At 52.7% G+C, this 17,027-nt stretch overlaps 1 protein-coding gene across 1 annotated transcript; it reads left to right on the top strand.

The window, feature by feature from the left end:
- Positions 1-15,243: 15,243 nt before the first annotated feature.
- On the top strand, positions 15,244-16,691 carry LOC109786482 (F-box protein At5g65850-like). Its single transcript, XM_020345055.1, has 2 exons — positions 15,244-16,344; positions 16,665-16,691. The coding sequence occupies exons 1-2, from the start codon at positions 15,244-15,246 to the stop codon at positions 16,689-16,691; spliced, it is 1,128 nt and encodes a 375-aa protein (XP_020200644.1).
- The last annotated feature ends 336 nt before the right edge of the window (positions 16,692-17,027 follow it).

Genomic DNA, 17,027 nt, shown 5'->3' with positions numbered 1-17,027 from the left:
CGGGATGCAACCCGCGAACTAGTAGCAGCAAAGTCTCAACGATAAAAGCAAAGACACATGACATAAACCCTGAAGGAAGACAAAACAAAACAGAAGATCACAGGCAGCCCGCGTACATCACCGTCTTGATCAGGATCTGGAAGACGAAGGAAAGATCACCCGTAGCTTCAGTTTTACGGTCTTTGTACCCCGGTCTGCATCCATGCGACCCACTTGTGACGCCCCCGATTTGACCGTACACTAATCATGCACGCAAATGTGTACGATCACGATCAGGGACTCACAGGAAGATATCACAACACAACTCTAAAACATAAATAAGTCATACAAGCATTATAATACAAGCCAGGGGCCTCGAGGGCTCGAATACAAGTGCTCGATCATAGACGAGTTAGCGGAAGCAACAATATCTGAACACAGACATAAGGTAAACAAGTTTTGCCTTAAGAAGGCTAGCACAAAGGTAGCAACGATCGAAGAGGCAAGGCCTCCTGCCTGGGACCTCCTAACTACTCCTGGTCGTCGTCAGCGGCCTGCACGTAGTAGTAGGCACCTCCAGTGCCGTGGGTGTCGTCGTCGACGGTGGCGTCTGGCTCCTGGACTCCAGCATCTGGTTGCAACAATCAGGTAGATAGGAAGGGGGGAAAGAGGGAGAGAAGCAACCGTGAGTACTCATCCAAAGTACTCGCAAGCAAGGAGCTATACTACATATGCATGGGTATATGTGTAAAGGGGCATATCAGTGGACTGAACTGCAGAATGCCAGAATTAAAAGGGGGATAGCTAGTCCTGTCGAAGAATACGCTTCTGGACATCTCCATCTTGCAGCATGTAGAAGAGAGTAGATTGAAGTCCTCCAAGTAGCATCGCATAGCATAATCCTACCCGGCGATCCCCTCCTCGTCGCCCTGTTAGAGAGCGATCACCGGGTTGTATCTGGCACTTGGAAGGGTGTATTTTATTCAGTATCCAGTTCTAGTTGTCATAAGCTCAAGGTACAACTCCGGGTCGTCCTTTTACCGAGGGACACGGCTATTCGAATAGATAAACTTCCCTGCAGGGGTGCACCACATAACCCAACACGCTCGATCCCAATTGGCCGGACACACTTTTCTGGGTCATGCCCGGCCTCGTAAGATCAACGCGTCGCAGCCCCACCTAAGCACATCAGAGCGGTCAGCACGCCGGTCTAATCCTAAGCGCGCAGGGGTCTGGGCCCATCGCCCTATGCACACCTGCATGTTGCGAACGCGGCCGCGAGCAGACCTAGCAACCCACACGATCACGGCGGTTACGTCAGAGCGGTCCAACACGGCGCGCGCCACTCAGTCGCTGATGTCACGAAGGCTTCGGCTGATACCACGACGCCGGGATACCCATAACTACTCTCGCGTAGATGGCTAGTGCGTATAGACCAAATGGCCAGACTCAGATCAAATACCAAGATCTCGTTAAGCGTGTTAAGTATCCGCGAACGCCGACCAGGGCCAGGCCCACCTCTCACCTAGGCGGTCTCAACCTGCCCTGTCGCTCCGCCACAAGGATCCACTTGCGGGTACTCCTACGAGCCGACCCGACTTTAGTCATCACATGTGTCATGTATATAGTATATAAGTATATACCCGTGATCACCGCCCAGGTGATCACGGCCCGATAGTATAGCACAGCAGACGGACAAGAATGTAGGGCCACTGATGGAAAACTAGCATCCTATACTAAGCATGTAGGATTGCAGGTAAAGGTAACAACAGTAGTAGCAAGGATAGGCTATGCATCAGGATAGGATATCGAAAAGCAGTAACATGCTACACTACTCTAATGCAAGCAGTATAGAGAAGAGTAGGCGATATCTGGTGATCAAGGGGGGGCTTGCCTGGTTGCTCTGGCAAGTAGGAGGGGTCGTCGACTTCGTAGTCGAACTGGGCAGCAGCAGTGTCGGTCTCGTAGTCTACCGGAGAGAAGAGGGGGAAGAAACAGTAAATACAATGCAAACATAAGCATGACGATGCGTGACATGACAATGAGCGGTGCTAGGTGTGTCCTAACGCGACAGTAGGGGGTACCGGTGAAGGGGGGAACATCCGGGAGGTATTCCCGATGTTTCGCGTTTTCGGACAGTCGGACCGGAGGGGGAAAGTTGCTAGTTCGATAGGTTAGGGAGGTGTGGTGGATGAACGGACTGCGTATTTGGATTCGTCTCGTCGTTCTGAGCAACTTTCATATAGAAAACATTTTCATCCGAGTTACGGTTTAAAAGATATGAATTTTCAAAGTTTATTTGAATTTTTGGAATTATTTATATTCAGATAAATGAATTATGACGTCAGCATGAGGCAATGCTGACGTCAGCAAGTCAACAGGTCGGCTGACCAGTCAAACCAGACAGGTGGGTCCAGTGGGACCCACATGTCAGCCTCTGTTAGTCTAATACTTAATTAAACTAATCTAACAGTATAATTAGAGGGGTGGGCCCCACATGTCAGTGAGTGATTAGTTAAATAGTTATTTTTATTTATAAAACATTTTCTTTTTCTTTTCTTTTTTTTATATTTTTGCGGCGGGGCCCGCATGTCAGTGACTGGGCCTGCCCAGTCAGCAGTTGACTGGGTCAACCCAGTCAACTGGGGCCCGTGGGGGCCACTGGCAGTGACACTGGGGTGGCCCCAGGCCTGCCACGTCGGCGGCCGGCGCCGGAGCAACGCCGGCGACCAAACGCATGGCGACGCGGCTCGGGAGGGGTACGGGTTTCACCCACAGTGGGTTTGCGGGGGCGGGGCTTGGCGCGTTCGACGCGGCTCGACGTCGCGCGTCCAACGGCGGTGGTCAGAGGGGCTGGAACGGCCGGAGACGACCGCTACGAGCTCGCCGGCGGCGAGGTGCTACGGGTGCCCGACGGAAGCTGCGTTAGAGCGCGCGAACGGCCGAACTAAGTAGCTAGGCGGGGGCGGCATGGTGCGGTCGGGCTAGTGGGCCTACGCCCGTGACCATTTGGTCACCGGAGACCCGCCGGCGGCGAGCTCCGCGGGGTGGCGATCAGGCGCGCGTGGGGGAGCAGCTATGGAGCGCGAGCGAGCTAACGGAGAGGGGGAGGAGATGCGGGAGCTCACAGCGGAGCTGTAGGGAGTGGCAGCGTGCTCGGGGAGGGCGCGGGGTAGCCGGAATCGGCGACGAACGACGGCGGCCGTAGGTTGAAGACGAGCTCGGGGAGGCCGGTGCAGAGGCGCTCGGCTCGTTCCCGAGGGCGTAGTCGACGTAGTCGACGACGGGGAGTCGTTCGGGCACGTCGTCGGGGCGATCTGGGCACGGTGGCCGCGAGTTCGACGGTGAACGGCGGCGAGCACGCGCGGGCAGAGGGGATCGAAGGGGAGAGGGAGGGGGATCTGGCGGAGGGAGAGGCGCAGAGGCCGAGGGAGTGAGCGGGGTGAGTGGGAGAGAGGCCCGAGGAGACGGGGGCCGCTGGTGCCCTTATCCTCTCCGGCGTCGGTGCCGGCGAGGGGGTCGGGCGGGAGCGCGCCCCTGTTCCGACCCGGTCGGGGGAACAGGGAAGGGGGCGAGGGAGGAGAGGTGGGCTGGGCCGGGGTCGGGGGTGCGGGGGTGCGGCCCAGTTTGGGCCGGGGGGGGTTCGGTGCAGATGGGCCACGGGTCCAGTGGGGGGGAGGCCTGCTCCTTTTTTTTTCTTTTCCTGCTCTGTTTCTGTTTTCTGTTTTCTTTTTATTTGCTAATTTCCTTTTCTGTTTTATTTCATTTAAAAGTATTTAGGTATTTTATAAAAATGTGTTTTCTCCACCATAATTACCAGTGTAATATTTGGCACCCACTGAACATTTTTGTTTGAGTTTTTGAAAACTTTTATTTCTCACTTTAATTATATTTGAAGTTTGAACTAGGAGTTAGAAAAGGAAGGTGATTCAAATGTGATCAAGCCCTGTTTAGCAACATGATTAGCTTAATCACAGGGAGTTACTGTAGCATGATTCCCAGGGTGTTACAAATCTCCTCCACTACAAGAAATCTCGTCCCGAGATTTAGGAGGTAGAAGGAAACAGTGCGGGGTATTCTTCGCGCAGATGATCCTCTCGTTCCCAAGTGGCCTCATCTTCAGAATGGTGCGACCACTGGACTTTGAGAAACTTGATCGCCTTCTGACGTGTGCGGCGTTCAGCTTGGTCGAGAATGCGGACCGGATGCTCCTTATAGGAGAGGTCTTGCTGCAATTCGAGCACTTCATGATCCACAGCTCGGATTGGATCCTTGAAGCAACGGCGGAGCTGTGACACATGGAACACATCGTGAACCTGAGAAAGGTTCGGCGGTAGTTCCAGTTGGTATGCCACTTTTCCACGCCTTTCAAGGATAGTGAATGGGCCAATATAGCGAGGAGCTAGTTTGCCCTTGATCCCGAAGCGGTGAGCACCCTTCATAGGTGTGACTCGAAGATAAGCCTTTTCGCCAGGTTGATAGACCATGTCTTTATGATGACGGTCATACTGACTCTTCTGACGTGACTGAGCAGTCTTGAGATTCTCGCGAATAATGCGGACTTGTTCTTCGGCATCTTGGATAATATCCGGACCGAAGAGTGGACGTTCCCCAGTTTCTGACCAGTTCAGAGGGGTTCGGCACTTTCGTCCATATAACACTTCGAAGGGGGCCATCTTCAGACTAGCTTGATAGCTATTATTATAAGAGAACTCAGCATACGGGAGAGATTCCTCCCATTTCTTGCCGAAGGAAATAACGCAAGCTCGAAGCATGTCTTCGAGAACTTGATTGACGCGTTCAACTTGTCCTTGCGATTGAGGATGAAACGCAGTACTGAATGACAGATGAGTTCCCATTGCTTCTTGGAAACTTGCCCAGAATCTTGAAGTGAATAAGCTGCCACGGTCTGAGCTGATAACCAATGGAATACCGTGGAGTGAAACAATCCTGGACATATAGAGCGTTGCCAACTGGCTAGCAGTGATCGTTTCTTTGACCGCCAGAAAATGTGCAACTTTGGAAAGCCGGTCAATGACGACAAGAATAGCATCATTACCTTTCTGTGATTTGGGAAATCCAGTGACGAAGTCCATCTCAACATGGTCCCATTTCCATTCAGGAATAGAGATAGGTTGCAGAGTTCCAGCAGGCCTTTGATGTTCTGCTTTGATACGACGGCAAACGTCACACTCAGCAACATAACGAGCAATGTCTTGCTTCATATTAGACCACCAGAATCTCTGACGGATATCTTGGTACATCTTTGTACTACCAGGATGGATACATAGAGGCGTATCATGAGCTTCTTTCATAACTTCCTGTGTCATATCCAAGTTTTTCTCTGCACATGGCACCACTAGGCGGCCCTTGAAGTATAAGGTGCCATCTTCAGCAATGGTGAAGAATGAGGGCTTTCCTTCTGTGAGGTAGCGCTTAATCTTGTGGGCTTCAGAGTCATACTTCTGTAGCCTTTTGATGCTATCCACGAGATCTGGTTTAGCAACTAGGGTATTGAGGGAACCCTGGGTAACAACGTGGAGGTTCACCTTGCCAAACTCCTTAGGAGGGGGAGCGAGTGCACCCGGAGGAACAATATGGAGGTTCAGCTTCCTGAATTCTTCAAGAAGCGAGGGCTGAACTTTGTGAACCTGGAGGTGGTTGCAGTAAGACTTGCGGCTCAAGGCATCAGCCATTACATTAGCCTTGCCTGGCGTATAAGAAATACCCAAGTCAAAGTCTGCAACGAGCTCCATCCATCTCTGCTGACGGAGGTTCAGATCTGGCTGAGTAAACAGATACTTCAGACTTTGGTGGTCAGTGAAGATCTCGCAACGATTACCGAGAAGGTAATGTCGCCACTGCTTCAGCGCATGAATGACAGCAGCAAGTTCGAGGTCGTGAACTGGGTAGTTCTCTTCGTGAGGGCGCAATTGTCGAGAGGCATAAGCAATCACTTTGCGGTCTTGCATTAGGACACAGCCTAATCCTTGACGGGAAGCGTCGCAATAGATGACGAAGTCCTTCTTGGTATCAGGTGGAGCTAGAACTGGAGCAGAAGTCAACTTGTCTTTGAGTGCTTGGAAACTTTCCTGACATTTGTCTGTCCATTGGAACTTGACACCCTTATGCAACAGGTTAGTCAGAGGCCTAGCGATCTTAGAGAAGTTCTCGACGAATCGACGGCAATAGCTGGCGAGACCAAGAAAACTTCTGACTTGCTTAACGTTCTTGGGAGGAGTCCAATCAAGAATAGCCTGAACTCGTTCAGGGTTGACGGCAATACCATCCTTGGAGATGACATGCCCAAGATAGGTTACTTCCGGTAGCCAGAATTCACATTTGGAGAACTTGGCATATAGTTGATGTTCTCGTAGCTTTTCCAGCACAAGTCGAAGATGTTCAGCATGTTCTTCTTCGTTCTTGGAGAATATCAGGATATCATCCAGATAAACCACGACGAACTTGTCGAGGTAATCCATGAATATGTAGTTCATCAGACGAGAGAAGGTGGCTGGAGCATTAGTTAAACCGAAAGACATGACGGTGTACTCGTATGAACCATAGCGAGTCACGAAGGCGGTCTTTGGGATATCCTCTTCGCGAACACGGATCTGGTGGTAGCCCAACCTCAAGTCGAGCTTAGAGAACACTGACGAACCCGCCAGTTGATCATACAGATCATTGATCCGAGGAAGAGGGTATTTATTCTGAATGGTAGCTTGGTTTATAGGACGGTAGTCTTGAACCAATCGGTTAGTCCCATCCTTCTTCTTGACAAAGAGAGAAGGTGCTCCCCAAGGAGAGCAACTTGGGCGAATGAATCCTTTGCGAAGAGACTTGTCGATTTCCTCCTTAAGCTCAAGGAGTTCATGCGGCGGCATTTTGTAGGGTCGCTTGGCTATAGGAGTGGTGCCTGGTTTCAAGTCGATGATGAATTCGACAGCTCTAGCAGGGGGAATCCCTGGAAGTTCTTCAGGGAAGACGTCGAGGAATTTACGCACGACGGGAATGTTTTCAATGCCCTCGAGTGGTGCAGCGTTCAATGCATTCAATGCATAGAGCCTTGCCTCGGCATTTTGCACCAGATGGGCTTGGTAAGTAACTATCTCATCTGAAGGGTGTAGCAGATGGACGGTCTTAGTGGTGCAAACGATTGAAGCAGTATGCGCTTTTAACCAATTCATTCCCAGAATGAGATCAATGCTACAGGACTTCAGTATGATGGGAGAGACAAGAAATTCCAGTCCTTCAATTTCAACAGTAACATCGTGACTAACCATAGAGGTTTGACATTGGCCCGCAGGGGTGTGTACCACTAGCGGAGTGTTTATCTCTTCGTAATGAATGCCATGCAGGAATGCAAATTCTGCTGATATGAATGAATGGGATGCTCCTGTATCAAATAAAACGGATGCTGGTACTGAATTTACGAGGAGTGTACCCATCACAGTAGCAGGCTGGTCTTGAGCTTCGTTGAGATCAACGTGGTTGGCATGAGCACGACCATAAGACTTAGCATTGTTGTTGCGGGGCTGGTTGTTACCACGGCCAGCTGCTGGAAGGGCCAGTTGATTCTGGTTCTGATAGCAGTTCCTGGCAAAGTGACCCGGTTGACCACACTTGAAGCACAGACCATTATCGGGAGTGGGGACAGGAGCCCCAGGTGGGGGAGCTGGTAGCTTTGACTCCCTAGATGGTGGAGGAGGCACACGCGGTGCAGCATAAGATTTCCTGGGAGCAAATGCATTTGGACGGTACATGCTGTTCGGGATCCATATCTTACGCTTCTGTGCGGGCGAGCCCGAAGATGAGCCCGTGTCACGGTTGCGCCTGTGAGAGCTCTGGTATTCCTGCAGACCAGTTTCGACATTGATGGCCTTGTTCACCAAGGTGGCGAAATCAGCAAAGTCATGCACTAGAAGTGCGAGCTTGATGTCAGCTTGAAGGCCATCACGGAACTTCTCCTGTCTGCGTGCATCAGTTGCAATGTCTTCTTCAGCATAGCGGGACAAGTCCAGAAACTCCCGCTGATAAGCTTCGACAGTTTTGTTGCCTTGGGTGAGGTTGCGGAACTCACGCTTCTTCCGGTCCATGACTCCTTGAGGAATGAAGCGGGCACGGAAAGCAGCTTGGAAGTCTGGCCAGGTGATGATTGTTCCAGCAGGCAGAGTACGCCTGTGGCTGTCCCACCATTGAGCTGCGGGTCCCTTCAAGAAGAAGGAAGCAAAGGTGACATAGCTGGCAGGGGCTACATCAGCAGACTCCATCTCATAGGTGATGTCACGGAGCCAGTCATCAGCATCCAGAGGCTGAGTTGAGCTGCGGTAGATGGTTGGGTTGAGGCGTATGAAATCTTGAAGAGTCACTTGGGCTTGCTGCTGGTTCATATTGGGGCGAGGAAACTGAGCCATCATATTTTCCATGAACTGGCGGTTCAGTTCAAACTGTTGGATCATACCAGCCATGTACTCAGGTGGTGGTGGGGCATCGCCACCACGACCACGACCACCTGGTCTAACCATCCTGCTAATATATAACAGGGGTAGTTCAGCATTGAGAAATTTGCAATGACAAGAATCATTCATGATGAAACATGCATAATGAAAGGAGCACGATAGCTACTACATAGTAGTCGGCATAACTTTACAAAAGGGGTCATGCATAGAGTTCGGTACATCGAGTTCAGTACATAGGCTAAAACATCATAGGCGGCACACAGGCTCGCGGCGACTGAAACTAATACTACAAGCAAGCCTACATCAGTCCCAAGAGGTACTGTGGAGGTAATCGTAGCCCGACAGCTGGTAGTGAGGCAATGGATAGCCCTCCACGTCAGCAGACTGGGGGCCGCGGATACTCAGGTGTAGAGCCCGACGCTCAGGTGGCAGAAGAGGGCCAAGTACGGGAGAGTAGCCTCCCACCTCTGGCCAACCAACACCGTGGGGCATCACGGTCCTGGCTGGGTAGATCGCAGTACGCGGTACCTGTCCAGATCGGACAAAGGGGTGCAGCAGCGTCAGAGCACGGTAAAGGTGCTGACGGGTGGTGTACATCTCGTGGCGAAGAGCTCGGTTAGCTCGATCCAGCCCATCAGCATGCAGAACCAGGTGCTGATGGTAGAAGGGCTCTCGGGTGACAGTGGAGTAGGCAGCAGTATAGTATCCCTCCGCACCAACATCAGAGGCGATAGCAATGTGACTGAAAGGGGAGGTGTCCAACTCCTGATACTCTCCACGAAGACGTGTCAGAGCAGCATAGGCAGCATCGTGGACAGCCATGTCGATGGTCACACCAACACCATGTGCGGTGTGCAGCACAGTAGTGGAGTCATACTCCCGAGAGTAGAGGTGGACGATGGCACGGTACTGTTCCTGGTTAAAGTCCTGGTACTCCTCGTAGACGGTGTACTCAGGGTGCCAGCGATAACCCAGATAGGTCATCATCTCAGCTAGCACCGCAGGCGATCCCGAGGCACCAATGGCCGTCGTGTGACGAACGACCTGCCTCGTGGGTTCCATCTGAAAGCAAAGACGTTTCAAAGGAGTCAAATGACAGTGTGTGAATTGTTCAAAATACTATTCTAAGAACAACTATGGCTTATCCAACTTTGGGGTGAACACGGTCACGGGATCCTAGTGTTAAAGTTAGTAAATTCGTTTAACCCGAGTAGAAGAGAGTTCAGAGTCCCAGAGTAAAGGTCGAGGAGTAAAAGATACTAGTACCACCCAATGGCGACGTGGGCCCGTAAGACACACAGCCATGTTAGTAAAAGTTTTGTAATGTCTAGACTCGACTTCGGCCAAGGAGTGTGGAAAGGGGGATTCCTACAGGCAGTCGGCTCTGATACCAACTTGTGACGCCCCCGATTTGACCGTACACTAATCATGCACGCAAATGTGTACGATCACGATCAGGGACTCACGGGAAGATATCACAACACAACTCTAAAACATAAATAAGTCATACAAGCATTATAATACAAGCCAGGGGCCTCGAGGGCTCGAATACAAGTGCTCGATCATAGACGAGTTAGCGGAAGCAACAATATCTGAACACAGACATAAGGTAAACAAGTTTTGCCTTAAGAAGGCTAGCACAAAGGTAGCAACGATCGAAGAGGCAAGGCCTCCTGCCTGGGACCTCCTAACTACTCCTGGTCGTCGTCAGCGGCCTGCACGTAGTAGTAGGCACCTCCAGTGCCGTGGGTGTCGTCGTCGACGGTGGCGTCTGGCTCCTGGACTCCAGCATCTCGTTGCGACAATCAGGTAGATAGGAAGGGGGGAAAGAGGGAGAGAAGCAACCGTGAGTACTCATCCAAAGTACTCGCAAGCAAGGAGCTATACTACATATGCATGGGTATATGTGTAAAGGGGCATATCAGTGGACTGAACTGCAGAATGCCAGAATTAAAAGGGGGATAACTAGTCCTGTCGAAGACTACGCTTCTGGACATCTCCATCTTGCAGCATGTAGAAGAGAGTAGATTGAAGTCCTCCAAGTAGCATCGCATAGCATAATCCTACCCGGCGATCCCCTCCTCGTCGCCCTGTTAGAGAGCGATCACCGGGTTGTATCTGGCACTTGGAAGGGTGTATTTTATTCAGTATCCAGTTCTAGTTGTCATAAGCTCAAGGTACAACTCCGGGTCGTCCTTTTACCGAGGGACACGGCTATTCGAACAGATAAACTTCCCTGCAGGGGTGCACCACATAACCCAACACGCTCGATCCCAATTGGCCGGACACGCTTTTCTGGGTCATGCCCGGCCTCGTAAGATCAACGCGTCGCAGCCCCACCTAAGCACATCAGAGCGGTCAGCACGCCGGTCTAATCCTAAGCGCGCAGGGGTCTGGGCCCATCGCCCTATGCACACCTGCATGTTGCGAACGCGGCCGCGAGCAGACCTAGCAACCCACACGATCACGGCGGTTACGTCAAAGCGGTCCAACACGGCGCGCGCCACTCAGTCGCTGACGTCACGAAGGCTTCGGCTGATACCACGACGCCGGGATACCCATAACTACTCCCGCGTAGATGGCTAGTGCGTATAGACCAAATGGCCAGACTCAGATCAAATACCAAGATCTCGTTAAGCGTGTTAAGTATCCGCGAACGCCGACCAGGGCCAGGCCCACCTCTCACCTAGGCGGTCTCAACCTGCCCTGTCGCTCCGCCACAAGGATCCACTTGCGGGTACTCCTACGAGCCGACCCGACTTTAGTCATCACATGTGTCATGTATATAGTATATAAGTATATACCCGTGATCACCGCCCAGGTGATCACGGCCCGATAGTATAGCACAGCAGACGGACAAGAATGTAGGGCCACTGATGGAAAACTAGCATCCTATACTAAGCATGTAGGATTGCAGGTAAAGGTAACAACAGTAGTAGCTAGGATAGGCTATGCATCAGGATAGGATATCGAAAAGCAGTAACATGCTACACTACTCTAATGCAAGCAGTATAGAGAAGAGTAGGCGATATCTGGTGATCAAGGGGGGGGCTTGCCTGGTTGCTCTGGCAAGTAGGAGGGGTCGTCGACTCCGTAGTCGAACTGGGCAGCAGCAGTGTCGGTCTCGTAGTCTACCGGAGAGAAGAGGGGGAAGAAACAGTAAATACAATGCAAACATAAGCATGACGATGCGTGACATGACAATGAGCGGTGCTAGGTGTGTCCTAACGCGACAGTAGGGGGTACCGGTGAAGGGGGGGGGAACATCCGGGAGGTATTCCCGATGTTTCGCGTTTTCGGACAGTCGGACCGGAGGGGGAAAGTTGCTAGTTCGATAGGTTAGGGAGGTGTGGTGGATGAACGGACTGCGTATTTGGATTCGTCTCGTCGTTCTGAGCAACTTTCATATAGAAAACATTTTCATCCGAGTTACGGTTTAAAAGATATGAATTTTCAAAGTTTATTTGAATTTTTGGAATTATTTATATTCAGATAAATGAATTATGATGTCAGCATGAGGCAATGCTGACGTCAGCAAGTCAACAGGTCGGCTGACCAGTCAAACCAGACAGGTGGGTCCAATGGGACCCACATGTCAGCCTCTGTTAGTCTAATACTTAATTAAACTAATCTAACAGTATAATTGGAGGGGTGGGCCCCACATGTCAGTGAGTGATTAGTTAAATAATTATTTTTATTTATAAAACAATTTTTTTTTATATTTTTGCGGCGGGGCCCGCATGTCAGTGACTGGGCCTGCCCAGTCAGCAGTTGACTGGGTCAACCCAGTCAACTGGGGCCCGTGGGGGCCACTGGCAGTGACACTGGGGTGGCCCCAGGCCTGCCACGTCGGCGGCCGGCGCCGGAGCAACGCCGGCGACCAAACGCACGGCGGCGCGGCTCGGGAGGGGTACGGGTTTCACCCACAGTGGGTTTGCGGGGGCGGGGCTTGGCGCGTTCGACGCGGCTCGACGTCGCGCGTCCAACGGCGGTGGTCGGAGGGGCTGGAACGGCCGGAGACGACCGCTACGAGCTCGCCGGCGGCGAGGTGCTACGGGTGCCCGACGGAAGCTGCGTTAGAGCGCGCGAACGGCCGAACTAAGTAGCTAGGCGGGGGCGGCATGGTGCGGTCGGGCTAGTGGGCCTACGCCCGTGACCATTTGGTCACCGGAGACCCGCCGGCGGCGAGCTCCGCGGCGTGGCGATCGGGCGCGCGTGGGGGAGCAGCTACGGAGCGCGAGCGAGCTAACGGAGAGGGGGAGGAGATGCGGGAGCTCACAGCGGAGCTGTAGGGAGTGGCAGCGTGCTCGGGGAGGGCGCGGGGTAGCCGGAATCGGCGACGAACGACGGCGGCCGTAGGTTGAAGACGAGCTCGGGGAGGCCGGTGCAGAGGCGCTCGGCTCGTTCCTGAGGGCGTAGTCGACGTAGTCGACGGCGGGGAGTCGTTCGGGCACGTCGTCGGGGCGATCTGGGCACGGTGGCCGCGAGTTCGACGGTGAACGGCGGCGAGCACGCGCGGGCAGAGGGGATCGAAGGGGAGAGGGAGGGGGATCTGGCGGAGGGAGAGGCGCAGAGGCCGAGGGAGTGAGCGGGGTGAGTGGGAGAGAGGCCCGAGGAGACGGGGGCCGCTGGTGCCCTTATCCTCTCCGGCGTCGGTGCCGGCGAGGGGGTCGGGCGGGAGCGCGCCCCTGTTCCGACCCGGTCGGGGGAACAGGGAAGGGGGCGAGGGAGGAGAGGTGGGCTGGGCCGGGGTCGGGGGTGCGGGGGTGCGGCCCAGTTTGGGGCGGGGGGGGGGGGGGGGGGTTCGGTGCAGATGGGCCACGGGTCCAGTGGGGGGGAGGCCTGCTCCTTTTTTTTCTTTTCCTACTCTGTTTCTATTTTCTGTTTTCTTTTTATTTGCTAATTTCCTTTTCTGTTTTATTTCATTTAAAAGTATTTAGGTATTTTATAAAAATGTGTTTTCTCCACCATAATTACCAGTGTAATATTTGGCACCCACTGAACATTTTTGTTTGAGTTTTTGAAAACTTTTATTTCTCACTTTAATTATATTTGAAGTTTGAACTAGGAGTTAGAAAAGGAAGGTGATTCAAATGTGATCAAGCCCTGTTTAGCAACATGATTAGCTTAATCACAGGGAGTTACTGTAGCATGATTCCCAGGGTGTTACACTATAAATCTCATTTGCCACCCGCTCGATTAGTTTTGCCCAAAGCATCAGCAACTTTTGTTCTGAATTTTTTATCTGCAAAATAGGCTAGTCAACGATCCAGTTGCACATTAATCTCACAAGGATAATGGAATCATGAATTCGTTTTGATTTAAAGATAATATCATTCCTACATTTTCAAATGGATCAAAACATAGCAGAAATCCCAACTAAGATGAGTCTTTTGTCAGGTTTCTGAAAAAAAATCAACCAAACATTTAAACAATTATCTAAACCACTCTGCCGGGGTTGACCTCAAGTCAAAAGCACACTTCATCAGGTCTCGAACTATGACCTGCAAATTTTCTCCCACATCTGTCCGTGGACAGAGAGGGACCAATCCGCGAACATGGATGCGTGTAGCCGCTATCCAACGTTGACCAAATACTTTTGGTGACAGAGAGGGACCAATCCGCGAACATGGATGCGTGTAGCCGCTATCCAACGTTGACCAAATACTTTTTGACCAAACCAGATGAAATTCATGCAAAGCCATATTTCATACAAATCGGACGACATTCATGCAAACATGGCGGCTTTTCATTAGATTTCGAACATTTAGAACAAAAAAAAATGACCCGACCCTAAACCTATCTTATGGCGGCGTCCTCCAACCCCTTGTTGTCCTCTATCCGCCGTCTTCATGACCATCGGCGATAAGACCGATTAAGTGAAGCTGCGGTCTCCGGCGAGGAACGGCGGAACACGAGATACAGACTAGCCCACATGGGACACAAGGTCCTACCACCTCCCATGTCCTACTTATCCTCGGAGGAGTCCGTCGCCGGTGGACGTGAGGTCAACGATGGCAATGGTGGCTCTCGCGTTGTCGTCATCCCACCGGGCCGCTAAATAGTTCGTCGGCAGCGCGTAGGATGCGCAGCTGGCATTGAACAGGTGCGAACACCGAAGACGCGTCGCGGGTGGCGCTCTCGGTAGGTGTGCCGCTTCAATGGTGGAGGCAGTGAGAGGTCGCATCCGCTCTGGGCCGGCTTCAATGTGGAGTGACATGATTACGGTCAACTGGCGCAGAGAGGGAACGCGCGCGGGCGAGGGAGAAAGGGTTTGGGTGGGCCAGGGTGGTCAGGAGCGGGTATGGTTGTTGTCCGGACGCCCGTAAACAACCCCCTCCCCCCTCACACAGACACACACATTTGTCTTCGATTTGTGAGAGAAAGTACGCCCGGACCGTCCTACGGACCAATACAGTACCGTGTTGTATGACTTCTATAGTCCGGACATCACGATCCGAACTCGTATGCAGACAGTTTGAATGTACGCGTTGGAGATGCCCTAACATGGACGCGTTGAAAACTTCAAACAACCTATCATAGTAGAACGGCCTCTCCTAGGCCGCCCGTGCGCCTCCGCGGACGTCGACAATGGCGGAGCGCCATAATAACTGGTCTGATGACCAATCGATGGACCTACGGCAGGTTTATCCGATCTGCGTGCTCAACCAGGAGTCTTAAGTCGCCACGAAGCACTCCTTCCATAACCATTAGAAAACCCTACAATCCCAACTCGATCGACTTCAACTTGCCGCCGTCGCGTCGCGTCGCATCGCATCGATCGATCCATATATAACCATTAGCGATGGGAGATCGTCGGCGGTGGTCGCCGGAGCCTGATCGCAGCAGCAGGGAGATCCCCAGCGAGATGCTGCAGGAGATCCTGATGAAGCTGCCGGCGAAGGACGTCGCCCGGTCCTGCTGCGTCTCCAGGCAGTGGCGCGGCGTCGCCGGCGACCCCTCCTTCCGCAGCCTCCACGCCGCCAGCTACGTCGCGCCGTGGGCGGACGCACAGGTCCTGCTCGTCGCCCAGACAAGCGAGCCTGACGAGGCGAGCGTCTACAGCATGTCCTCGGGCAAGCCCATGGCCATGTGCTCCGTCGCCATCCCCAGCGACTACCGCCTCGCCAACGTCTGCAACGGCCTCCTCTGCTTCGTCCACCGCTACGAGGCCGCGCAGCCGGCGGTGGTGTGCAACCCCGTCACCGGCGAGACGCTGGCGCTCCCCAGGGCGCCTCCGCTCCCCACCGACTGCATCTTCGCCTTGGGTTTCAGTCCGCCCAGGAGGGAGTATAAGCTCTTCAGGCTCTCGCCCCCGTTCGTGGACGTCTACACCCTAGGCGACGCCGGAGGCTGGCGCCAGCGCACGGACCTCTCGCTGCCTCGTCCAGATGAAATTATGGACTGGCCGCCACAGCTGATCGACGGCAAGCTGTACGTGCTGACAATAGACGACCGAGTATTGGTGGTCGACGTGTCCACGGAGACTTGCCGAACGTACCATTACCCGGAGCACGAGGCAGTCGACAATGTTATACATCCGCCGCGGGTCCGCCGTCCTTTCGCAATGCACCCCTTTGAGCTCGACGGCCAGCCGTGCTTCGCGGTGCACGCCACCGGCGGTCTCAGGGGCGTCCACTTTTGGGTCATGTCGCCGCCGGTGGAGGACGGCAAACAGCCGCAGTGGGATCTGCGCCATAGCTTTGAGATCAATCGGCTCGCTAGCCACTTCGGTCCTTCGAGCGCCTGGGTTGACGACGGCGAGATGCTCTGCTACATGCTGGGTGGCACCTTGTACATGTATGGCATGAAAGCACATCCACCGCCGACTTCCAACCATGGTCGATGGTTGGAGTGGGACCAACGGATCAGTCTCAAAGAGATTCCCTTATGGCGGGAACCTTCGGTATGCCGGTGGAACATCCACGGGGGTTACCGCCCCACGTTACTCTCGCCACTCGTTTTTGCGTTGCCGCCTTCGAGATGACGAGACAACGACAAAAACAAACGCCAATTCAAGCATACCATGTCGCGTGCACAAGCGCCATCAATCAACAAATCGAGAGAATGAAAGCAAAGAGCATCCTCCTGCTAGCACCAGGTTACGGGATGGTAATGGGAATGGGAGATATGGGGTAACATATTTCCGTGTGTTGAAGTTGAGAAAAATAGGGAGCGCCTGGAACTCAGCTGAATGACAGCTAATTTGGTCTCAGCTGATGTCAGGCTGATGTCATCGTGGATCAATCCTGAACATGGGTCATCTAGTTTTCTCAGTAGGGCAGTTTTCTTGGTACGTGCGGTGTCTTGGGTCGCAAATATGGGCTACTAGTGGGCTGCTCTGTGTGCCCGTAGTCTTGTCTCTTTCCTTTTCTATTCTGTGTGTATGTGTTTTCATGCATTTGGAACAAAAAAGGCCTTTTTTATGAAAAATATATATGAAAACGCTCATATTTGAGCATATCACGATCCTACCACCATTCACAGATAAGCATATCTTTTTTTTTTGCGAAATCACAGATAAGCATATCATGAGTCGATTGCCACACGCTTTTTTTATTTGTCTTATTTGTCTTATAACTACCATGT

This window comes from Aegilops tauschii, chromosome 5 (assembly GCF_002575655.3).
Source record: "Aegilops tauschii subsp. strangulata cultivar AL8/78 chromosome 5, Aet v6.0, whole genome shotgun sequence".
In the NCBI taxonomy this organism is placed as follows: Eukaryota; Viridiplantae; Streptophyta; class Magnoliopsida; order Poales; family Poaceae; genus Aegilops; species Aegilops tauschii.
This window is presented reverse-complemented; position numbering and strand designations above follow the sequence as displayed.